Source organism: Oncorhynchus mykiss, chromosome 30 (genome assembly GCF_057628025.1).
Source record: "Oncorhynchus mykiss isolate SJ-2025 chromosome 30, ASM5762802v1, whole genome shotgun sequence".
Classification (NCBI taxonomy): Eukaryota; Metazoa; Chordata; class Actinopteri; order Salmoniformes; family Salmonidae; genus Oncorhynchus; species Oncorhynchus mykiss.
In genome coordinates this window covers 36,710,163-36,736,205 of record NC_143051.1, presented here as the reverse complement: position 1 = coordinate 36,736,205, position 26,043 = coordinate 36,710,163, and the positions used below count along the sequence as shown (strand labels likewise).

Here is a 26,043-nt window from a genome sequence, read left to right as displayed (position 1 = left end):
TGTGTTCATACAGTACATATTGATACAGTATTCTCTGTCAGAATGATCACAGAGGCCTCCTGCGCTTACTATGACAGGCCTATTACTATTACCGTATAGTAGGTTATTTTTGTGGAGAGAAAGCATATTAACCCTAAGACACTGCATGTTACAGTATGGCAGGCCTGCTGTCTGCAGGGCGGCTCAGTCTAACCTGCACATGTGGAACCTGTAAATCAACCAGGGCTCCAGATGTACTGGTGAGAGACGCAGTTAACCAGTGGGCAACATACAGGATGGGGAGGGCGGGACCAGCATGACGGAGCCCCAGTCTGGAGGCACCGTGGCCGGGGTTGGGCTGTTGTCTCATGCTGATCTACGGACATCTGCCATGTCCCCGGAACAATGCGTTTTGTGGTGTTCTATTTTTAGGTTGAGTGACTGGCATTGGAAGGAGACAAGACCGTGTTGATTGAGGAGGTGATTGAAAAACGTACTCTTGCATCTCAAATGCAGATTTGTGCTACGACGTCATTAGGATACTTGACATCGACTAACGTTGGAAGCTTGCTGACGATTGATTCAATGATCCAATAGAGTCAATGACTCCAATCCATACACCTCAGAGTTTTCCTCATCGATCCACCCACTCCGTGACTACCATTATCAGATCCGACTCGATCTTTCTCGCCACTCAGCCCCTGACAGTTCACCTTAACTGGAAACGAATAGGAACTATATGTGTCTAAACACACTTGAGGGTTTGTCATTGCGAATTGTAAAATCACTCTTGGTATGAGAGCAGAAATGCTGTATTGTGGGTCTTCTCTATCCTGCTGTGACCTGCATCATTAGGAGCTCATTCTGTGGCCTGCCCTTCTCTAACCCACATTATCACATGCCTAAGAGCTTTCTCTCCCCAAAGATGGACTCTCAGAGCCAATAAACACTGTTAGAGGACATTGCCAATGTGTCTGCTCTGCACTCTGAAACATATTCTGTTGAGCAAAATCATTTCCTGAGATCCATTGGCGTCAATTGGAATGGACAGGGGAGTAGGCGGGTAACAAGTCTTGGTCAAGTTGTGTTTTTTCCTATGAGAAATGTTGGATAGGCTGTGCTTTTTTTTGGGGGGGGGGGGGGGGGGGTATTCACCTGCAATACTGGTGGCAGTGTTGTGGATAAGAAAAGTGTGTAGCCAGAGACATCATGCCCAATGAAACTGAAGGGCGGTAAAATATATCTTACAAAATCTATGTGCAACAAATTAATGCAAAGATCAATTCCGTTGCCCCTCAAAATGTGGTTGACTGACTGACAATATAGCTTATGTGGTTTCTGGTTAGATTCATGAAGTGGAGGCAACGGGCAGTGATGTGTATTCTTGGAGCAAGTCTTTAGACAGGTGTGTAGATGGATGATTTGTACAGAGAGAGGTGAAAGAAGTGACTATGTCACTGTTCGGTATGCAACTAAGCCACTAAACCAATACTGTACTATGTAGTGGAAAGTCATGGCTCTAATCAGTGGTTATATCGAAATCAAAGAAAGGTCGTATGAATTGAACATGTTGAAATTAGACATGGTAGTGGGGTGATGAAATAGTGTGCATTTTATGGGGGTCGGAGTTGAGTGTGTGTGTGCGTGTGTGTGGTGGAAGTAGTGAGTCTTCATCTGTGACACGTGCCGAAGCACGACTCTGACCCTTCAAGACAACAGAAGTCCTTGCAGATACTCTACCGTAGGGCCTATACCTCTCATATCCCAAAACGCAGCTTGATTTTCTGGCAGTGTAACTTATGCTAATTCTTGGCCCACACAGTCCAGGATGCAGCCTGCTACTGCTCCGATAAAGAACAGACACAGGCTGTGTATTTAGAAGACATTTACACAGCCTTATGACCGCACACAGAAACATCGCCAAGACACGCCATGAAGAGGGATTCTCCGCATGACACTCGTCTGACCTTTAAATCATTTTGGTCTGTATTGAATGGGTGAGTTGTGTATTTACCAGACAGTTTACCAGCTAATCCAACTCCAATTGACATCTGCGTCCTGTCATGTCGTGTCTATTATGTGCTCAACTGATAAGTAGGGCGATCCGAGGCAGCAGTAACAAATTTGCTCAAGAGGAAGAGACGGTTTTCCTGTGTGAGTGCAGTTGTTCTGCCGTCTCTGTTTCTCGGCAGAAACGTTTAGCGTGTCATGTCACAGGCTGTATTTCATCTCTTGTGTCAAACATCTGCGCAACCGATGCGGGACCCTTAAAGCCTCTGAGGACCAACCGAGCCGATCTGATTGGCTCTTGAGCAAATTAGATTGGCCAAGGCTCATTAATAAACACAATGTTGGATTGTGGGAGATTGATTTGGGCTTTCTCAATGACAGCCTGAGGGAAGAAGTGTTGGTGTCCTGCCATCTCATTCTGCTAATGTCTAAAGGGGATGCTGGTTTGTTAGTGCTCTTTCATCGCCGGATGTTGGATATTAGGATATATTCAAAAGGAATACAAATGGTAATATTATTAATACTACACATCATTATTACCACTTTGTTGCAGATTTTGATTTCAATCGCAATAAGGAAAGGACTCTGGAGTATTGCAAAGGGAAAGGGGGATACCTAGTCAGTTGACCAACTGAATGTACTCAACTGAAATGTGTCCCGCATTTAACCCAACCCCTCTGAATCAGAGAGGCGCGGGGGGGCTACCTTAATCGACATCCACGTCCTCGGCGCCCGGGGAACAGTGGGTTAACTGCCGTGCTCAGGGGCAGAATTACAGATTTTTTACCTTGTGACCAAAATTGGGGTCAGTTGAGGATGGTTGTTTTATGAAACTAAGTGATCATTTGAAACTTGAAGGGACAACAATAACCAAGCTTTCACAAAATATAGTCAATACATCCTTGCCGAACCATATAGAGTATTCTATTGCGCCAAATGGCACGATATGCATCGACTCGTCCACGGAACCAACCTGCCCGCAGTCTTTAACAATGCTTTTAAAGCCCACTCCAAGATGCATGATGAAATGCATTAGGACAACACTCTATCATTAGTGTAAAGTCAAAACTACAACACCATGTTTAGAAGCACAGAACAACACTTCACAGCTAGGCCATATTGGTCCTACAAAGTACGTAGAGTTTGCTCATTCTAGGCTGAATTACATCATGCTGCATCAAGATAGAACTGCTGCAATCTATCTCACTTCTCTTCTGTTTCAACCACTTGCATTAGGCTTACCTAAAACCTGCATTCATGCAGCATATTTCACAGAGACGTTTGGATTGAATTCACCCTTCTGCCTGCAATGAAGCTAGCAGTAATTGAGTTCCTGTATCTGTAAGGCTCTATCAAACCACCAAGGCTCAACCAGCGACAGTTACATTTAACAGAGACTTCCACTATAGCTGGGGGAAAAAACACAGCCCCAAAGTGCTATAAGTCACGCGTGCCATAGAGGTCCATACATCAGGGGTGCTCAGAGGAGGCGGCATTCCTCCCCAAACACTGCAAAATAAAGAACATCATAAATATGTCTTTCCCCTCCACACGGGCGAGACATGTCAGACTGCGGCTAAACAACCTGTGGATAGGCCAGGGCCACAGCCCATTTCCAAGACTTCACAGATGTGTTCCAAGATGGCGTAGCAGTGTGTTTAACTGCTGGCTCTAGAGACAAAACTTCTCTCATCATCACTCAATGCCTAGGTTTACCTCCACTGTACTCACATCCTACCATACCCTTGTCTGTACATTATGCCTTGAATCTATTCTTCAACGCCCAGAAATCTGCTCCTTATACTCTTTGTCCCGAACGCACTAGATGACCAGTTCTTATAGCCTTTAGCCGTACCCTTATCCTCCTCCTCTGTTCTTCTGGTGATGTAGAAGTTAACCCAGGCCCTGTAGCCCCCAGCACCACTCCCATTCCCCAGGCGCTCTCATTTGTTGACTTCTGTAACCGTAAAAGCCTTAGTTTCATGCATGTTAACATCAGAAGCCTCCTCCCTAAGTTTGTTTTATTCACTGCTTTAGCACACTCCGCGAACCCTGATGTCCTAGCCATGTCTGAATCATGGCTTAGGAAGGACACCAAAAATCCTGAAATTTCCATCCCCAACTACAACATTTTCTGAGAAGATAGAACTGCCAAAGGGAGTGGAGTTGCAATCTACTGCAGAGATAGCCTGCAGAGTTCTGTCATACAATCCAGGTCTGTGCCGAAACAATTCAAGCTTCTACTTTTAAAAATCCACCTTTCCAGAAACAAGCCTCTCACCCGTGCCGCTTGTTATAGATCCCCCTCAGCCCCAGCTGTGCCCTGGACACCATATGTGAATTGATTGCCCCCCCATCTATCTTCAGAGTTCGTACTGTTAGGTGACCTAAACTGGGATATGCTTAACACCCCGGCCGTCCTACAATCTAAGCTAGAAGCCCTCAATATCACACAAATTATCAAGGAACCTACCAGGTACAACCCTAAATCCGTAACCATGGGTACCCTCTTAGATATCATCCTGACAAACTTGCCCTCCAAATACACCTCTGCTGTCTTCAACCAGGATCTCAGTGATCACTGCCTCATTGCCTGCTTCTGTAATGGGTCCGCGGTCAAACGACTACCCCTCATCACTGTCAAACTCTTCCTAAAACACTTCAGCGAGCAGGCCTTTCTATTCAACCTTGCCCGGGTATCCTGGAAGGATATTGACCTCATCCCGTCAGTAGAGGATGCCTGGTTGCTCTTTAAAAGTGCTTTCCTCAACATCTTAAATAAGCATGCCCCATTCAAAAAATGTATCCCAGACTTAGTTTCACCTTTTTTTCAGCTTTTGTCATCAGTTTTAGTACAGGGACACAGTCTTGGAAATTCGTGTTTGGGCGCGCCATGAAGACAAGACGCACCTGCTAAAATCGGTTTCCTAATGAACATACTTCTTTCCGTAGGAAACATTATAGTTTGATTACATTTTAGGCTATCGGAGGAGTAAATAGAAACGTATTTTGACTTGTTGAAACAAAGTTTAGGGGTAGATTTTCGAATTAATTTCTCTGCACGTTGAACGAGTGGATTACTCAAATCAATGGCGCCAACTAAACTGACTTTGTGATATAAAAAATGATTTTATCTAACAAAACGACACTACATGTTATAGCTGGGACCCTTTGGATGACAAATCAGAGGAAGATTTTCAAAAAATAAGTTAATATTTAATTGCTATTTGTGAATTTATGAAACCTGTGCCGGTGGAAAAATATTTTGATGTGGGGTGCCGTCCTCAAACAATCACATGGCATGCTTTCGCTGTAATAGCTACTATAAATTGAATAGTACAGTTAGATTAACAATAATTTTAGCTTTCAACCGATACAAGACACTTGTATGTACCGAAATGTTTAATATCCATAATTTTAATGATTATTTATATGAATTGCGCACCCTCCAGTTTCACAGGAAGTTGTCCCGCCTAGCCCTAATACTGGAGTGATAGATGTGCAGATGACGATATGCAAGTAGAGATACTGGGAGGGTAAATAATAATATGGGGATGAGGTAGTTGGTTGTATGTGCTATTTTCAGATTGGCTGTGTACAGGTACAGTAATTGGTAAGCTGCTCTGACAATTGAGGCTTAAAGATGGAGAGGGAGATACAGCTTCAGAGATTTTTGTAATTCGTTCCAGTCATTGGCAGCAGAGAACTGGAAGGAAAGGCGGCCAAAGGAAGTGTTGCCTTTGGGGATGACCAGTACAATATACCTGCTGGAGCACGTGCTACGGGTGGGTGTTGCTATGGTGACCAGTGAGCTGAGATAAGGCGGGGCTTTACCTAGCAAAGACTTATAGATGACCTGGTGCCAGTGGGTTTGGTGATGGATATGTAGTGAAGGCCAGCCAATGAGAGCATACAGTATGTGTCATATTTTATTATGCAGTACTGACATTCTGAAGGGATTTTTCCAGAGAAGCACATCATAACATAACATATTTTTTACCCCTTTTTCTCCCCAATTAGTAGTTACCATCTTGTCCCATTGCTGCAACTCCCTTTCGGGACCACCCAGAAGCACCAGTGTGTCAGAGGACACACTGCACAACTGGCGACCGAAGTCAGCATGCATGCACCCGGCCCGCCACAAGGAGTCACTAGAACGCGATGGGACAAGAACATCCTGGCAGGCCAAACCATCCCCTAACCTGACATCGCTGGGTCAATTGTGCACCACCTCATGGGTCTTCCGGTTGCAGCCGGCTGGGACACAGCCTGGGATCGAACCCGGGTCTGTAGTGACGCCCCTAGCACTGCAATGTGCAGTGCATTAGACTGCTGCGACACTCGGGAGACCACGTGTACTATTGTTATATACAGTATGTATGCCTGTACAAAAGATGGCGTCAACTTGGGAAAATATGTTAAATATTTGGAGGGAAAAAATAACATGTTCTGGCTGACTACAACTGATACATTTTGATGACTCTAAAGCCCATTATCCTACACTACATACTGGTTTAGGTGTATTTTTCTCTCTCCTTTTATGTGTGTAACATAACACTAATCGTGGCAGTCTTTCAAATTGACGTCTTTCAACTCTTGACTGACACAGTTCAACCTAGCCTGCTGGCTTCCTTCCTTTTATCTGTCTGAGAAGGAGGTTGGAGACAACCAAACCTGCTGAGGTCCAGGCAGTGCGTGTTGATGCACACCTGGCAGTCATTAGCCTGCTAAACCGCAGCCTGATTGGCTCATAGCAGAGGTTAATCACCATGCTCAATGGATCACTTTCGACCCAGAGGTGTCTGGCTGTAGCCCATTCGCTCGCCTGCCGCTGGGTGTCAAATAACACCATGGAGACAGACGGATATATGGACACACACGTATGTGCACACACACTCACCATTTTTTACTTTCCAAGTTGACACCGACTGTAATCACTGAGGTAGATAATACTGTATGCATGCCCTGTTAATGTCTTTCAAGTAGAACATTAAACCGCAACCCAACGGAAGGGCAATAAAATATCAGAATAGTACTACAGCCTCTCACCTAAATGATCTTTGAATTTTATATTTACAACATAACGTTTAACACAGCTACCTTAGCATTTGATTTACAGACAGACAGCATTCAGCGTTGCTGCCTCAGGCAGACTGCAGTGCGGATGAGTGTTGGATGAGTAAACTGAGCTCTAGGAGTTAAGGGTATCAGTGATCCCATCTCAGTGCGAGGCTAGGACAGAGGGGTCACAGCCGAGCTAGAGAATCCCCCTGTTGCCAAGTCCTCCTCCAAATCCCTACATCAAATACATCTGAGGGATTTTCTGATTCCACCAGGGATCTTACCATTATCATATGGAGAAATCACGGGATTTAGGGAACTTGGCTGGTTGGAGAGGAAGGATATTGAATAAAGATGTAATAGTCAGTTGAAGAGTAAACATATAGTGCTTTTCTCCAACGGAGAGGATTTCGGCGTACAGCGTTTAGCTGTAAACCTCACTTGTGTCCGTGCATACGTTTAGCAACTCCCATACAGCTTTTTTAACATAGTTTTATTTTTTTTAAATCCAGAATTGATTGTTTTATTTAATGCCTAGGGTGCTGCATTAAATCTTCACATGCAACATTAAAGCATAAATGCAGTAAAATATACTCAGACACACATTTCCTGACCCAAATACGATATGGTACATTCATACAAGCACAAAATAACATGTGTATCCTTGCAAAGATTCTGTTTACAGGCCTCTCGAGTGGCGCAGTGATCTAAGGTATTACATCGCAGTGTCACTACAGCCTGGGGTTCGATCCCAGCTGTGTAACAACTAGCCGTGATTGGGAGTCCGAGTCAATTGGCACAGCATTGCCCAGGTTCGGGAAGGTTTTGGCCGGGGAGGGCTTTACTTGGATCATTGCACTCTAGCGACTCCTTGTGGCGGGCCAGATGCCTACAAGCTGACTTCGGTCGTCAGCTGAACGGTGTTTCCTCCGACACATTGGTGCAGCTGGCTTCCTGGTTAAGCCAGTGGGTGTAAAGAAGTACGGCTTGGCTGGTCATGTTTTGGAGGACGCATGACTCGACCTTCACCTCTCCCGAGCCCGTTGGGAAGTTGCAGCGTTGAGACAAGATCGCAATTTGATATCATGAAAAAGGGGGAAAAAATATAAAAATAGCAAGAAATGTATAATGTAGAAAAATGTATCATCCTAAAGTACTCCTACTGTAGTTAGTATTTTATATTTATTGAAACTCTAAATAGCCTATAAAGGATTAACGAGTAGCCTAAACAGTTCCATAATTCAGTACTTCAATATGCATTGTTAATATGTCAAATGTTTCCCTTGGACCACTGTGGTACAGGGCCCCTACTCAGACTTATGTTGAAAAGGATGTTAGACATGGGTCAGAGCCCTTCTGTAGCGTGTGTCATGTTATCAACTCTGACCCCTGACTGATGGCTGTCTACTTGACCCCGTCCCATGAGGAATAACATGTATGTGGAGCTATCTCATGCCTGGCCGACCCCCGGAAATACTCTCCCTGACCTCCCAGTCCACACACACACACACAAAATATCCTGGAAACGAAAAAACTTAATGTGAGGCCCCATCCATTTGTAAGCAACAACATTGATGTTTTAGTTCACAGCACACCTTCGAAACAATTTACAACCATCATTTTCTTAGAATATCATTATACAAAACTTAGTAAAACAAGATTAGACACAAATGATTAGAAATAAGATCTGTCCACAGATTGGCAGTGTGAATGGTTGATGAGTCCAACAACAGTAAGTAATGCTGTTGTTGGACAGTATTGATCCTCTTAGGTAAATTACAATTTGAACCCAAATCCATTGAGCTGATTGTTACATTCTTAGAAATTATAGACATCAACATCGATAACGTGTAAACAGATGAGCAACTAAATTCATGTATTCTGTCATTTGAATGATGGTCCCACAAATGTTGGCTGTGTTATGGACATCTAACATCTATTTCCCCTCCCTGCCCCTCTGCAGTAAGAATTTCTTTCTTCCGATCTTCCCATTTTCCCATAGCCCTATTCTCTCTCTCTCTCTCTCTCTCTCTCTCTCTCTCTCTCTCTCTCTCTCTCTCTCTCTCTCTCTCTCTCTCTCTCTCTCTCTCTCTCTCTCTCTCTCTCTCTCTCTCTCTCTCTCTCTCTCTCTCTCTCTCTCTCTCTCTCTCTCTCTCTCTCTCTCTCTCTCTCTCTCTCTCTCTCTCTCTCTCTCTCTCTCTCTCTCTCTCTCTCTCTCTCTCTCTTTTCCTGCTCTTTCCTCCCTCCATCTATCTCTAATAAGACACCTAACAGGGTCTAAGACCTAATTTTGAGGCCCATTCTGTAAATGTTGATAAATGGGTGTTATCAAACTAATGTGTTGTTACAATGGAGTTAACTACAATGCTATTTGCGGGTCATGACTAAATTACTGTACAACACACTATTTCAATTGCAACCCACTATTTCATCAAGCTAACAATTTCAGTCCATTATATAGACTGCTCCCTTGTATGGTTTACAGAGAGACATAACATTCAGCAATTATGGTAACCTGATTGACAATGGAGCGAAAACCAAAAAGAACATTTCTCAAGCCTGTGTGGTCATGGTTCAGTGGGAGCTGTGTAGTTCTGATCTACAAGGTCAGCCCGTAAATACTCTTTCAACAATGTCAACAGTGTTTGTACAGCAGTATCGTTGACGCCAGTTTACAGTATATTGTAATACGGGCATGGTAGGCATTGTCCTTTTTGGGGTAAAATAAGTAATTTACATCATGGGAAAATATGAGGGAGAAAAGCAATTGCGAAGACGAAAAGTAGCTGCACACACCGCTTCATATTTAAAAGTCAGAACGAGTGATAATAGTTTCACAAACACTGTATTCCCTTGCTGTAATATTGACGAGACACTGATACTGTTTCATCAGATGATTTCATGTTTATATGGACGCAAGCTATTGCCAGCACAAGCATCATTAAGCAAAGCTTCAACACAATGAAAAGGGAAGAGTTGCATAGACTCTCCAAGACGTCTGCATCAATCCCACAATGCACTGCTACCGTGTCATCTGGAAATGACTATGTCACACCCCGAGAAGAGACCCAGGCCAAATGACTCACTTCTCCTACTACCTACTCACAGATATGCTTTGAATAACCAAGATCTACATTACGATGTATTGATTTAATATCTTTATTATATTTGATTTACTACGCTGGCTGGATACTGAACAAAACAGTGTTGGCGAGTCTTACTCAGCCTTTGTGCTTTGGAAATCCTTAAAATAGGGAGAACAGTAAGACATGTGACAGTTATCCCTTGCTGTATGTGATTTAGATTAAGGATAAGAATCTTATATTTCTCTGGGCAATAATTTCACTTCTTTCTAACCAAGATCGATTTGTCTGGCTTGATATTTAGACACAAGCAAGGAGCTGGCAGTAAAAGCAAACATTTCCTGGCAAAGCTTCACATTGTTTATGACAAATGGGCAACACTCGAACATCGGTGGACTACATATTTAAATTGCCCTCTACGGTTTCCAACGGCTGCGTGTGGGTTTGTGGGCCGGTATGTGTTTGTTTGTGTGTGTGAGTGTGCATAACCGTACTATTTTTGTTTATGTGTCTCAACAAATGTGTCTGTCTGCGTCAGTGTAGATTGTGCTGTTCCAGTAAAGCCCCCACCACCGATGCCCAAAAGAATCCAAAAACAAAACAAAATGTCATGGTATCTCTCGCTACAATCTCGTACTTCTCAGCACAACAAATGCTAATTGAACAACTTGTCGCAGATTGTTTGGGATTCCAAAGGGGAGGTGCCAGAGCCGAGGAGAACCCGAACATAGATGGCAGCCCTCTCCAACCAGTTTGTTTGAGGCCTGGACCTCTGGTTTGTTTTGGCCAATGTTCCTGAGAAGCAATGAGTGATTATCATACCACAACTAGTTGCGAGAACAAATCTATTTATAGTGATCAGCAGGCCGATTAGATTGCTCCACTCAATCCTGAACAGTCCGACTTCAGACGGGCCGTCCTTCCCTAAAACTAAAGTGTCGGCCCAAAGACGCCTCTTGCTGCCCTGAAGACACAAACAACCACAGTTTCCCCCATCAAAATAGAAAGAGGTTACAGTATGTGTGCGGCTCTTTGCTTATTTTTTGTGTGTGAGGGAGAGAGAAAGAGAGAGAGAGAAAGGGAGCGAGAAACGGAATGAGTGAGAGAGAGAGGGAGGGAGAGAGAGAGAAACAGAGAGAGAGAGAGAGAGAGCGGGAGGAAGGGAGACCACATAGTCCAAAATAATGTACTTTGAGTGGAAATAAATCACTATCCCTGTTCAAGTGTCTTTTTACAGAGATAAGCATACCTGAATTATCACCCCTTGTCCTCCTCTGCACTTAACAAATCTCCCTTTGCCAAACACAGTCAGTGCCTGTGCGGTCAGTACCAAACGCTGAGAGGTAAAAAGGGAGTTATCCAATCCTCACAATGGGACAAATAAACCCAAATTTAGTCTCAGAGCAAATCAAAACAACTTGGTTGACCTTTCCCATTAGCGTTATTCGTAACATTTCCATAGCTCACAGAGAAAACCCAGAGAGTGTGCGCACCAGGTCCTAACCCTTTAAGAGGCGGACTTCTTAAAGTAAATCCTGTCGTCATATAATCCAAGACATTGCCACAAATTAGATATGACCGTCGCCTCGCTCTCTACCCGACGTTGCAAAACACCATTGAAGTATAGGTTTTTCAGCCATGCTGCAAGTGTCTCCCTTCCCGGCAACATAAATGGCTATAATATCTTTGGAAAACAAACAGAAGTCCATCTAAAGTTGAAAATAGGACATTTAGAAACTGAAGTAGCTTCTTATCAGAAAGGACTACAAATCCGGTGAATCACCTCAATTGGAATTGTCAGACCATCTCCTCTCAGAGACATTTGATTGCTCGGAACCTTCTGTAACATTCCGGTAGTTTTCCACATCTAACGAATCCAAGCATCTGCCACAGTTTGAAGCATATTTAACCCTCTAAAAGAAGCAAAAAAGTTGTACCCCTTATTCAAGAACCAAGTATCAAGTATATAAATATCTGTTGTGACATATGATACCATTAAATGAGAAGGAATTTGGACTAGAGAATGTCAGCAATGTCTCCATTTTGGATATCAGTCAGTAGTGGCAGGATGAATTTGAGACGTATCAATATGTGTGTCACTGGCCTACACACAATACCCCATAATGTCAAAGTGGAATTATGTTTTTAGATATTTTTTACAAATGAATAAATAATGCAAAGCTGGAATGTCTTGAGTCAATAGATATTCAATCATTTTGTTATGGCAAGCCTAAATAAGTTCAGGGGTAAATATTTGCTTAACAAGTCACATAATAAGTTGCATGGATTCACTCTTTGTGCAATACTAGTGTTTTACATGATTTTTGAATGACTACCTCATCTCTGTACCCCACACATGCAATTATATGTATGGTTCCTCACTCGAGCAGTGGATTTCAAACACAGATTCAACCACAAAGGCCAGGGAGGTTTTCCAATTCCTCCCAAATAAGGGCATCTATTGGTAGATGGGTAAAAAAAAGCAGACACAGAATATCCTTTTGATCATGGTGAAGTTATTAATTACACTTTGGATAGTGTATCAATACACCAAGTTACTACAAAGATACAGGTGTCCTTCCTAACTCAGTTGCCGGAGAGGAAGGAAACCGTCTCAGGGATTTCACCATGAGGGCAATGGTGACTTTAAAACAGTTACAGAGTTTAATGGCTGTGATAGGAGAAAACTGAGGATGGATCAACAACATTGTAGTTACTCCACAATACTAACCTAATTGACAGAGTGAAAAGAAGGAAGCATGTATAGAATAAAAAATATTCCAATACATGCACCCTGTTTGCATCAAGGCACTAAAGTAATACTGCAAAAAATGTGGCAAAGTAATTCACTTTCTGTCCTGAATACAAAGTGTTATGTTTGGGGCAAATCCACTACAACACTTTACTGAGTACCACGCTCCATATTTTCAAGCATAGTGGTGGCTGCATCATGTTATGGGTATGCTTGTAATCGCTAAGGACTGGGTCGTTTTTCAGGATAAAAAATAAATGGAATTGGAGCTAAGCACAGGCAAAATCCAAGAGGAAAACATGGTTCAGAATAATAGGCAAATGTTGCACAATCCAGGTGTGGAAAGCTCTTACAGACTTACCCATAAAGACTCACAGCTGTAATCACTGCCAAATGTGCTTCTTCAAGGTTTTTACTCAGGGGTGTAAATTAGATATTTGTGTATTTCATGTTCATACATTTGCATAAATGACTAAAAACATGTTTTCACGTTGTAATTGTGTATCGATGGGTGAGAGAAGAAAATCTATTGAATCCATTTAGATTCAGGCTGTAAACACAACAACATGTGGAATAAGTCAAGGAGTATGAATACTTTCTGAAGGCACCGTAGATACAGCTCGTAGTACCTGTAGTTGCGTTTCTCACTGTCGATGTGAAAGCGGTCGTATAGGGAGAAGGCCTGGTGTCCGTCCCAGTCGGTCAGCTCCACACGGAGGGCATACTGCCTCTGGCTGGTCAGCAGGTATACAAACTCATTCCCCAGCCAGTGCTCTGCAGAAACCGTCCCGAAGCCCTGCAACAGAGGAAGAAGAGGAAGAGGAGGCCAGAGTCATCACTCAGGCCTATAAGGAATCTTACTGTCAAATCCGGGATACAGGATATAAGTAATTCCCGATCTCTTCCAAGGTCTTCCTGGAAAAGATGCAATCTCTCCACCATTTTCTATAAACATTTTTGTCAGTTATTATTTCAGACCTTTTTTTGATGTCATCATCAATGACTGCTTCAGGGTTGACGCCAAAGCAAATTAAATGTTGACTTCAGACTGGGCTATCGTGTCTACCATTGATAATGTCCCTTATTACCGTATAAATACTCATGCGCACTCTTCTGTTCATGCACATTGGCTTGGTCTCACTTAATAGTGACTGCCATGAGAGAGACTCACTCAACCCAGCGAAACAATGTGAAACCAGGTAGACATTACAACACATAACATGGATTATTTCATACAGTGGAACACACAGTGGAACACCTGTTTATGACAGCGTAAACTGGGTCCGGCTGATAAAAGGCACACAAAGCACCTTTTCCACCCTTTAACCCACACCAAACCAAATGTAATAAACCCTCTATATTACACAGTCCAGAAGAACGACAACAGACACACGCAATGCCATGCATGCCTTCTCATATCATTTCAACAATTACCACGTTTATGTGTGATCACAAACGACTCCCATCGTAGACAAAGGGCCTTTGACAGCAGCAGCAGTAACTAACCTGCAATGGGGAGTATTAGAGACGGGTCTGGAGCTCTGGACTGTTCCATTAATGATTGGTGGGAAGGGTTGGGGGTGGTTTGAAGGCGGAGATGTCTGTGTTTGTGCCGAGAGCATGTGGTGATTAGGAGAGTGGAAGGGGGAAAGTAAATATGGGGCATTCCTCCAGCCTGAGACACGTCCTGCTGTGTGGGTGGAATTAGAAAGTGGCTGGGCCACGACCTCAACTCAATCCGACTCCCTCCTCTGAAAGATCTGCCTTTTAAGCGCTGGACAATGCCACCCCTTGTGACTCCCGTTTCATCTCTGGAAACCTGGCTGAAGACAGGGATGGTTGGAGTCAAACACTAGTGCTTCCCTCCTATTGTTCCACACTAGAGTGTTCATACACACCTGGCTGAATGCACCTGCCGGTTTTCAGGGAGGAGGTTTGAAGTATTGTTGGGTAGAGAAGTACATTTTTTTGTAAAATGATCAAGACCGATAGAAAGTTTGATTTCATAAAGTGTGCCATACCACCCTGACAAACGCTTGTACAGACAAACACGTATTTAATAAGGTATGCAAATTGTCAAATCGATTTGTGTCTCATACTAGTTGGAGAATGCCTCCACCATTTATTATCCTGCTACACATACTCTATCTAGCACTTGTAATTATAAACGTTACGGTCATAAGATCACATACTAATAGTAGGGGACGCTACCCGATTGCTTTCCATCCTCCCACAAAATGGGAATAGCCCATTGAAGTTTGACTGTAATATTGATGAATCCTTCAAGTGTGTTGAATTTATTCGCACGAGCCCACAGTGACCAACAGCAGTTCATTTCATCACACAATAAAACACCATCAATCACCTTCAGGACCACACCGATGGTGTGCCGGGTATTTGGTGGCAGTACCAGGGTCCGTGCTGATTCCATTGTCACATATATTCCACGCTCTCCATTCTTGGCTCCCTCGCTTCTTCTAACCAGCTGGACTCTCTGTCCGTACCTCTTTACCCTCCAAACGAGCCCAACCCTTTTCACCCTTGCTAAATCTATGTTTTCCCTCTGCAGATCATCTATTACCATCTGCCCAGATCGGTCATTAAAACACCCTCCATATTGAATCTGGTGTCCAGCTGCTATTCTAACTACGTTGTGGTAGCATACATTACAGCTAATAGGAACGGCAATGGGGTCACTCATCGTGCCTAAAGCTAAACAGAGCCTCTGTTAGCCCCCCAGTCGCTATCCATTCCCTATTCAATAGGTGATGATGATCACAACACCTGGCGCGGTTACATAAGACTAAACAAATGTATTGTTTTCGGACTAATGCTTCCCTGTTTAAAAAGAAGAACAACAGTGTGTCAGGCCCAGGGTTGGGTTGGGCTTCACGCCAGCCTCCGACACGTAAGTCTCTAATCTGAGGGGTTGGGGAATCCCTCTCAGTGTGCAGATGTTCTAGAGGTACAGCCGGTGTTGCCGGTTAGGTCACATCTGGATGGAGTTTTCCACATGGGCCTGGCCACCCTTGAGAATACAAGAGAATCCTACCTCAATTTCAACATGTTAAATCAAGACAGAGAGGCGAGAGTACACCCATTTTGTCATCGTTTACTGTGACGGAGGATGTGTGTTGGAAACAGACTCCACATCAATTTCCTGGCTTTATCTTGTGGGTGTGTCGCTGTAGATTTGGGTTGTGTGTTCTTCTTCTCGTCTTACCGTCTTGTATTCCTTCCACGTTTTCTGGAAGTCCAGGCTGCCGTCCTCTCTTCGCTGGATGATCGTCCATCCGCCGCCAGCGGTCTCCATGTTACAATGCACCTTTAAACACACACAGACACAGACACAGACACAGACACAGACACACACACACACACACACACACACATTCATTAAGTTCTCAGACCGCCTACAAACACATTCTACGTGCTCCTAACTTACGTTTTAGAGCCCAAATATAGACATGGTAGGTGAAACTTGCTGTTGTGAACCATCATTCTGAAATACAGCGGGCCTAACTAGTGATTCCTTCTCATGAATCATCAGAGGGAATTTAAGCTTAATAAATGTTTCCTGATCCTCCTACAACTCCCGGGAGGTGATCCCAATCCCAGGCCTGGTTCAGATTAAAGTGGAGGGGGCCAGTGGAGTGGAGTCGGACACATACCAGCGGACACCTGGGTGGAACATGGCCCTTAACCCTGGCCTCTGTCCTGTGTAAGCTGATAACAGGGGTATCTATCTGCTGTGGTGCTCTTTGTTTGAGGAGTGGAGAAGGTCTGGAGGAGGTCTCTCACCCCGGCCAAGACCCCAGCTGAACACACATCGCCCAGTCTGGGTATAATTAAGAGATGTACCCCCCCTGACAGAATTATTCTCAGAAACCAGACGCGATGCTTTCTCCTTAATCTCCGCCTCATCGCTCACTCCTCCACCAACCGTCCCCCTCGAACCTCCCTGCCATCTGTCTGAGGTCTGGCAGCACCCTGTTGAGGTGGCGAACACCTGTTTCACCCCCCACCTTATCCCCCGCCAACCTCTTGTGTACCCTTGCTCTCATCAGGCTACCAAGTGTATATTTTGAGCCTTTGATTATTCCTGAAGCACTGAAGCAGCCAATAACTATCATAGCACCCCTCCATTGGCTTCTCTCCGGTCGGCCAATATCTTTGGCTTTCTTGGACAGAGTTGAAGCTTGCTCTAGTAACAAAAACACGCTAAACTCCATTAAACACCCATCAAAGAGTGTTGGTAGAATGCAATGGTAGCTTTTTTCACATGGCAGTCTCTATATTACATTCTGTCTGGCTGCCCACCTTTTTGGTCTCCTGGGCATTGATGTTTATGGTGTAGAGCCCGTTCTTGTGGAAGCCAGCTTGGTACAGATCGGCGCAGTCCCGAAACTTCTTCTCCTCGTCCACCCTCTTCGTGCTGTTTGGGACTACTGAGGAAACATGGGACACGTATTTGGCACCACAACGTCCGACTGTGGAACTTCAGACGGGCACTAGAAAGACTTCAGGACATAGACACTGTCGTCTATTGTACTTCCAAGCAAAACAAAACACCAGCCGTCTCAGACTTAGCATTTTTAAACTGTCACGGTTAAATGGAGTTCTACTTTCAAAGTGTCAACGAGCAAATTCCTTATGCCGCCATTTTCAAATGACATATTTAACTGACAGATGTCAATGAGGTCTTTTAAAAGCCCTGTGCTCAAGCACTTGGCCGCTGCTTTCTGTCCATTACCAGAATATACTGTATGACAGCCGAGCTGTCGCTTGACATTTCGTTTCTGTGCGTCCACCCATTCCACTTGTCAGGTAACCTACATAAGGTGTGAGTTAGAATGCATTGAAGAGAGCTCCATGTAGAAAGGTCATCCAACATACAGTAGCTATGCATTAAGCGATAAAAAGAGATTAAGTCATATGGGGGACGGGGGACGGGACGGGTGTATGCTGATGAGAGTATAACGACGTAAATAATCAACTGTTCTTGTCTCAATATCAGGACAGCATGCTGTGCACCGCTGAAATCAAAATGTAGCCTACAGTAACACCGTTTTCAAATTCATTTCAGGTACTGTGTATCTGTATCTGTAGAAATGTGAATGACCTTGACGCTGAGTTTACAGAGTAATATTAAATCTATACCCAGTGACTGACCCTTTGACGTTTTATACTGGTATGTCATTTATGATCACAGTATTTAAAGAAATAATGAACTACCTTTAGTTTCATGTCACATATGAGTCATCAAGCATGGGGGGGGGGTTGTAATATCAAATCTGACAGTGTCCATCTATCATGATTACCATCTTTACATTCCAGAAAACGAATATTTTAGAAACGTGACACAGAAGCCGAACTACAAGGTCTCTGTGTGGATATCCACATAGCTCGTGATAAAATCAGAGAGTGACTGAATGGCTTATTAGCAAGACAAAAGCAGTTTGTCAAGTGGATAGTCTCCCGCCCTGAGAGAGATGGTGTCTGCCTTTGACAGGCCTGTTCAAAGAGGCAGCTGTGTCTATTTCCATCTGTAGATAATTATGGCGGCAATATTTTGAAACCAAGCAAGGGGCTGAGGACAAAATACTACAAGCTATACATTTCAAGTTCCTGTTATAACAAGTGGCTTATATTTACCCTCCAAGCCCTTGTTATATCGATGGAAATTCCATTTTCCCCCCCTCCAAAATGAGGGGGAGCATCTCAGTTTTTACACCATTGTTTTTACTATTGGGATTGTTTAGGCAAAGGGGATGTCACTGGAAAGCGAAACGTGTCAGTGATCCTTAGACTCCACTTTGATCCTCCCCCTCAGCTGAAACAGTCAGGGGAGACACAGGCTGCCCGTTAGGCGTATGATTTCGGCCATTTTGACGAAGTATTGAGTGTCAGCGACAAGAATATCCTGCTGTGACAGATTGATGGAGTGGGACCTTGCACTGCGTAGTCTAACACAACAAAAGGCCGGCCCTGTCGTGCCTCAATTTACCTCACACTGGGAGATGGCAGGATGCATTAGAGAGGTGGGAGAGGTCGGTGTCAAAGGGGAACCTTCTGACTCACAGTCCGTCACAGGGAGGACACATTTCACAATCAACGGCGTGGTCGAACCCTACCAGAGACTGGGGACTCCCTGCTATAGGAGCGGCACCATTGAACAGCTTTCAGCCTGGCTCTGAAAATATTATTTATGTCCCAATATTTATTTACAGACAAATATTTTGTGGTTCAGTGGGGACTCGTATTCAGTGGGGGGTTCATGTGAAAAGAACAGCAGGGCTGGGGTGTTTGCATAAATCAGTACCCTTGCCAAATGAGCCCAAATGGACCCAGTGAGGCCGAGACGCAGAGCTAAAAGGACTCTCATGAACCTACATGGACGCAAGAAGACCCGAGAGGCCCCTCAAAGACCCCTGAGGATTGAAAAGGTCCCTTATGCATTTCTATGCGGACCCTGAAGGCACCCCATGGAGTCAAATGGACACACGTGGACACAAACACAAGGAAAGGGTACCAAAATGGACAGACTCAATTGAATTTGAACGGATGTTTAAAGTAAGGAAATTGACTCAAACCCACAAACAAAGATCTGAGTGAAAGACAAGCAAACCCAAATAGGGTCAATATAAGTCTGGGATAAGTCCATGATGGACGGTGCCATTACACACCTCATGGATATTCTCTCTATCTCCTCCAGAGTATCTTTGCAGCGTCAGGTGTCACATCAAGACAAATCATTATGCTTAAAACATGAGTAAAGTTCAATCCTAAAAAGCTTTAATAGAAGCCATCTGATGATTTACTCTCAGCGTAAATGCCATTTTGAAGCAATATGCATAGAGCTCTGAGCTAAATGCAGGGAATTAAAATAAGATCCTACTCCCTCCAGGCATGGCAATCCCGGCTTTAAAAATGATTGATGCCTTTCATTAGGTGGGATAATAGAATACTGTGAAAGAAAATCATATTTAGCAGGCCAGAGATTTTTAAGTGTGTTCCAACACTGAGGTCAATTACCATTAATAACGGTCCTTGGCTCATTGCACTATAATAAGGTTTCGGTAATAATCACGACCCAAACCTGAGCTCAGTGGCATCTGGCCTCATCAAAGATGATTGAACAAGTAAAAAAGTTGAAAAGGCATTGAAAATGTAAATAAGTATATTTAAGTACGTTTCTGGATAAACTTCAGTAACAATGTTTATGGCATTTTAGAATCTGAACTCCCCTTTTTAAACTGTTCCACATAGTAAGTGTCAATGATGATTTGAATCCGAGCATTAAAATAAAATTCTAGGGCTCAGTTTTCAAAACAGAACCTAATTCGAGTAGACGCCATCCAATGGCACAAAAAGCTGACCCTCCCCGAACTAAAACACAAATCCGTTTGGTAAACAAACAAATCCTCCCCCGAAAATTCTCCCTTCTAACTGAGCTTCATCGCATCTAGATTTAGACACTGTTGGAGAACGGGAGTGTTGCAACAGGCAATCAGTTGAGATCTACCTACCCATTTACCTCCACTGGACAGGACCTCCCCTAGGAACCATTATAGGTTGAATTATTTGTCAGGGGTGAATCGGGTGACCCCAGTGCCTGGTTGGCCCTCAGGAACGGACCAACCACAGAGCCAGGACAACAATGTTCAATTTCATTCTCCTCTCGCTAAAGCAGCCACCAATCCCGGCGGAAGGCTGGATGCCCCTGTGACCCCAGAAACACCCTGAGCTGACAGGGAGATAACATGTCTGACTATATGACAAAGTGGAACATGGCAGACTACTTGCCAGGTCAGTTAGTGATTTATTTTTCAGTTAGTGACATGTTTTTCAGTTAGCGACTTGTTTTAGCTACCTAATAAACCCTAATGACATATTTGGGTCACAACATGGCACGTCACAGTGATTGGTTGATATGAGCCAATCAGTCGAGAGCTTTAATGACACTCAAAGGACCTCCTGCCATAAAGTGTTCCTACTGTCAGAGCTATGAAAAGAGGCCGCTGGTGATCCATTTGGCATGGAACATTAAAGCTATGAAGAACAACAGCATGATTAATACAAAGCACGCCTTAACCATGTCATGCACATATCCACTCACCATGGCTCAGATATCCATTCATGCCTGCTCATTTCCTGTTGGATGGGTGAACAGCCACAGGATACAGTGTGGCGTCTAGGCCGTCACAGCAGGAAGTAGCGAACATGAACAGAGTGCAAGGTTTCTCTCTACACAACTCCACCAATCCCAGAACACACTTTTACTTGAAATTTCCTGTGACTGAATGTGACGGAGGGCAGACTTGGATTGAAGTGGGGGTAATGAGTTGACTGCATTGACTAAACCTGAGGATTGTGTTGCTGACGGGGTCAAACGGTGGGCCGAAGGGAAATCCCTGCTCCTCCTAATTATCGCCACGGGGAGACACAAAGGAAGAAGATAGGTGATTACTCAAAACGGTGTCTGTTTGACATTTCACTCAAGCGGCAACCACAGCCTAGGCTGTTACGGTGCAGTATGATAAGCCATTACCGTAAAGAGAGCACCACGCTGAGTAACAAGCGTGACGGGGGCTTCTTGGAAAAGGATGACCCCCGTGGCTTTCTCCCTCAAGCAGAGTTTAAGGGACTAGGCATCCCTCTGCCTCCCTGTATGGAACCATGTTTATGGTAGTGGCATCATGATAGGACTGTACAGTCTGGACAAAACATGTATTGTTCTATCGCAATCCAATTTCCCCTTGGGGAGGCCAAAACAGTTTCCAAATCACCTTTTCCTTTTCATATTTTTATTTTTACATTCTTATCTTGCACGTGTAATAACAAATAAAGGAGTAAAGGGGGTGGTAGCCGGCAATCTCAATACATTTCTCGCATCAATTGCCTCAAATTTGGTATAGAAGCTACCTGGTTGTACTGGGGTGTACGGGGAGGGTCAGGTCCTAGGCTATTACTGCAAGATGGATGCACACGCTGATGTATTATCCTTTACAGCAGTGTCTCAGGCTGAAGTTGTCCAGAGACTGTCTGAACGAAACCGCTCCCAAGCTACAGGCCCTCTGCAATATCCCTGACAGGTTTTAAAGAGATGGTGCTGAGCTCATTGACCCCCTCTGTCACCCATTTAATCAACATCTCTGAGCAGGGTAGAGATCCCATGGATTTGAAACATGCTAAGAGTGACCCCTATCCACAAGAAGGGCAGCAAAACAGACAAGGGCATCTACAGACCTGTATCTATTTTGACTGTGCTGTCTTATGAACAGAGGAATATACTAGCAATAAAAAAATTTTTTATATACAAACCACAGTCTGGTTTTAGAAGGTCCCACTCCACTGACACACGCGTATTGCTCTTAACGGACTTTATCAGGAAAGAAGTTGACAAGGGACATTTCTGGGGAATGGTTATGCTGGATCTGCAGAAGGCGTTGGACACGGCTGATCATAGTATCATGCTCTACAAGTTAAAATGGTGGATGTGGTGGACGTTAATGGAAAACATTCTAGGCCGAAGGTGATTAGCTGTGGGGTCCTGCAGTGGAGCACCCATGGCTCACTTGTCTTCCTATGATATTATGAAATGAAATGAACATGCTCTCGTCATTTGTTTTTGTATGCGGATGACTCTTCTCTACTGGTGTCCCATAAGAACAAATTCTCAGTAGAAGAGATCCTTTGTGCAGAGATATCCAATATCAGTAAATGGCTTTCAGATAACAAACCTTCTCTGCATCTTGCAAAAACAGAATCCATCTTATTTGGTTCCAGAGTAAAGCTTGCAAGGTCCCCTGGTTTTAGTGTCAAAGTGGACAACTCAGTGGTTACACTATGAAACTCTGTCAGCTACCTTGGTTGTGAATTGGATAGTCACCTGACTGGTGAGACTATGGCCCTAAAGGTTTTAACAAAGATAAACCAAAAAATATCTTGATATTGACACCCGAAAGACTCTGGCAGGTGCACTAGTTCAGTGTTGGTTGTGCGTGCACATCATGGTTCACCAGCATCCCTAAACATGAATACGCTACAGACCAGCCAAAACAAGCCGGTGAGAGTTGTACTTAAACTCCCCCTCGTACTCATCTGGAGGTTGAGAATTTTAATCAGCTTGGCTGACTATCTGCAGAGAACAGGATCATGTTAATTCAACACGGTCTGGTCCATAGAATTATTACTGACTCAAATTATGTAACTTTTTTCAGTAATGTCTAACAATACAACACCAGAACCAGAGACTGATATTGCCTGTTTTAAATTTAAGAGTCTATCTGGTAAGAACACCTTTTTATATACCGGCGCGTTCGAGTGGAACAAACTACCGCAGCAACTCAACACCATGCCGACCATAACTTTATTTAAAAATAATGTCAAAATCTGGCTAACGATCGAGCAGTATAAAACATGACCTTCTTCATATCTGTATGTAACGCTCTAGGCCAGAGGTAATCTTACCCTACGAGGTCCGGAGCCTGCTGGTTTTCTGTTTCTACCTGATAACTAACTGCACCTACCTCAGTCCCTGATTAGAGGGGAACAATAAATAAACGCAGTGGAACTGGCCTCGAGGTCCAGAGTTGAGTTTGAGGGCAATGTTGTCCTGTCCTTTATTTTATTATGTGTTATCAAATTGTATTAGTCACATGCGCCGAATACAACAGGTATATATATAGACCTTACAGTGAAATGCTTACTTACGAGCCCCTAACCAACAGTGCAGTGTTGGGGGCACGTAAAACGTCTGCCATCTTCTCCCGGCGCCATGTTATATATGTAACCAAAGTATACCTAGTACTTTGTGTCATTTTTTTTGTGTTATCCACATGTGGGGTTGCATTGTGTTTTAAATTGTCAAATACATCTATCTACACCGCATATGCATGCGTTTCACTGTTGTCTTCAGGGTCGAGCCCCCAACTAGGGATCTTCTTGAAAGAGAATACAGCATGATGTCTGGCAACACTAGACCTTTAGCTCCTTACCTCCGTCTTTGTTGCAGAGGCTGATGAGGTTATGCACGGTGTCCATCATCTCCTGCTGCAGCCTCTGCATGGCGGTGCTGTTGCCCGTGGCCCTGGTCAGCTGGGTCTCCAGCTCACGGATCACTCCACTCTGCTTCGCCACCAGGGCCTGCAGGCTGCCCTTCTCCTCCCGCAGCATCTCCAACTCCTCCTGGTGACGAGACTCCATCTCCTGCATCTTCTGCTCCAGGAACCTTGGGGGTCAGAAAGTTAGTTATGCATATAGCTTTAGTTTATAGAGAACTGTAATCTAAAGCTATGACTAACTTTTCTTTGTCGGATTAGTCCCCTATTTGTAATCTGGTGCTTACATGGTTGTATGGAATTTACATAATAGTTCCCAAATAAATACTGGTATTTCTTTGTGATTGTCAAAAACAGTGGAATTCCATCACTTTCTATGTTATGTTCCACATGCCTCCTTTTGACAGATCAAGCAAGTGAATTGTCATTCTAAATCTGCTGCAGCATATCCCCTTCTCTCTACCCCAAAACATGTTCTGAACTGTAACTAGGGTAACATGTGGAATGGGAACCCAACTTTACATAAGTATTCAGACCCTTTACTAGGAGACTCATAATTAAGCTCAGGTGCATCCTGTTTCCATTGATCATCCTTGAGATGTTTCTACAACTTGATTGGAGTCCACCTGTGGTAAATTCATTTCATTGGACATGATTTGGAAAGGCACACACCTGTCTATGTAAGATCCCACATTTGACAATGCATTTCAGAGCAAAAACCAAGCCATGAGGTCGAAGGAATTGTCTGTAGAGCTCCGAGACAGGATTCTGTCGAGGCACAGAGCTGGGCCGCTCGGCCAAACTGAGCAATCGGGGGAGAAGGGCTTTGGTCAGGGAGGTGACCAAGAACCCGATGGTCACTCTGACAGAGCTCCAGAGTTCCTCTGTCGAAGATAGAAGAACCTACCAGAAGGACAACCATCTCTGCAGCATTCCACCAATCAGGCCTTTATGGTAGAGTGGCCTGACGGAAGCCCCTCCTCAGTAAAAGGCACATGACAGCCCGCTTGGAGTTTGCCAAAAGGCACCTAAAGGACTCTCAGACCATGAGAAACAAGATTCTCTGGTCTGATGAAACCAAGATTGAACTCTTTGGCATAAATGCCAAGTTTCACGTCTGGAGGAAACCTGACACCACTCATCACCTGGCCCTTTACCATCCCTACGGTGAAGCATGGTGGTGGCAGCATCATGCTGTGGGGATGTTTTTCAGCTGCAGGGACAGGCAGATTGTCAAGATCAAGGGAAAGATGAACGGAGCAAAGTACTGTGAGATCCTTGATGAAAACTTGCTCCAGAGCGCTCAGGACAGACTGTGGTGAATGTTTACCTTCCAACAGGACAACGGCCCTAAGCACACAGCCAAGACAACACAGGAGTGGCTTCGGGACAGACAGAGACCGGACTTGAACCCGATCTAATATCTCTGGAGAGACCTGAAAATAGCTGTGCAGCGACTCTTCACATCAAACCTGACAGAGCTTGAGAGGTTCTGCAGAGAAGAATGGGAGAAACTCCTCAAATACAGGTGTGCCAAGCTTGTAGCGTCATACCCAAAAAGACTAGAGGCGGTATCACTCCCAAAGGTGCTTCAACAAAGTACTGAGTAAAGGGTCTGATTACTTATGTAAATGTGATATTGCATATATATATATATTTTTATACATTTGTAAACATTTCTAAAAAAAAAAACAGTTTTTGCTTTGTCATTATGGGGTACTGTGTGTAGATTGATGAGCAGGGAAAACATATTTAATCCATTTTAGAATAAGGCTGTAACGTAACAAAATGTGGGAAAAGTGAAGGCCGAATGCATTGTATATATATTACGCCCAGACTGTAATAGAAGTACAAATGTTTATGTCAGTGGATTCAGTTACCATGAGTTGCACACGGACAATAAACATACATACATTTCATCACACACTTTGTAGATTAACGTAAACCTTAACTGTGTCCAATGGTCTTACATTTTATAATTATTATAATATAGTCTTACGTGGAATTGATTAACAGATTCAGAACTAAATGAGCGGTGATTTCATAATTGCACAAGCGTTTGCAAATTTCTCTCAGTAAAGGAATCCCTGTCTAT

The 26,043-nt window shown here is 43.8% G+C and overlaps 1 protein-coding gene and 1 long non-coding RNA gene across 5 annotated transcripts in view; one reads left to right on the top strand and one right to left on the bottom strand.

Moving 5' to 3' along the window:
• The window catches only part of LOC110487626 (angiopoietin-1), a 62,698-nt gene that overhangs the window by 6,668 nt on the left and 29,987 nt on the right, over positions 1-26,043 (bottom strand). For 2 of the 4 annotated variants that reach the window (XM_036970922.2, XM_036970925.2), the window contains exons 4-7: positions 23,886-24,118; positions 17,206-17,333; positions 16,109-16,210; positions 13,515-13,681 (exon numbers count right to left, since the gene is read on the bottom strand). In XM_036970922.2, the coding sequence (XP_036826817.1) occupies positions 13,515-13,681; positions 16,109-16,210; positions 17,206-17,333; positions 23,886-24,118 (630 nt within the window). The remainder of the gene's footprint in view (positions 1-13,514; positions 13,682-16,108; positions 16,211-17,205; positions 17,334-23,885; positions 24,119-26,043) is intronic. The other 2 variants (XM_036970923.2, XM_090228181.1) reach the window with 1 other exon arrangement.
• On the top strand, positions 1,769-26,043 carry LOC149970286 (uncharacterized). Its single transcript, XR_016493641.1, has 2 exons — positions 1,769-1,976; positions 23,903-26,043. It is a non-coding gene; the product is annotated as an uncharacterized LOC149970286 (long non-coding RNA).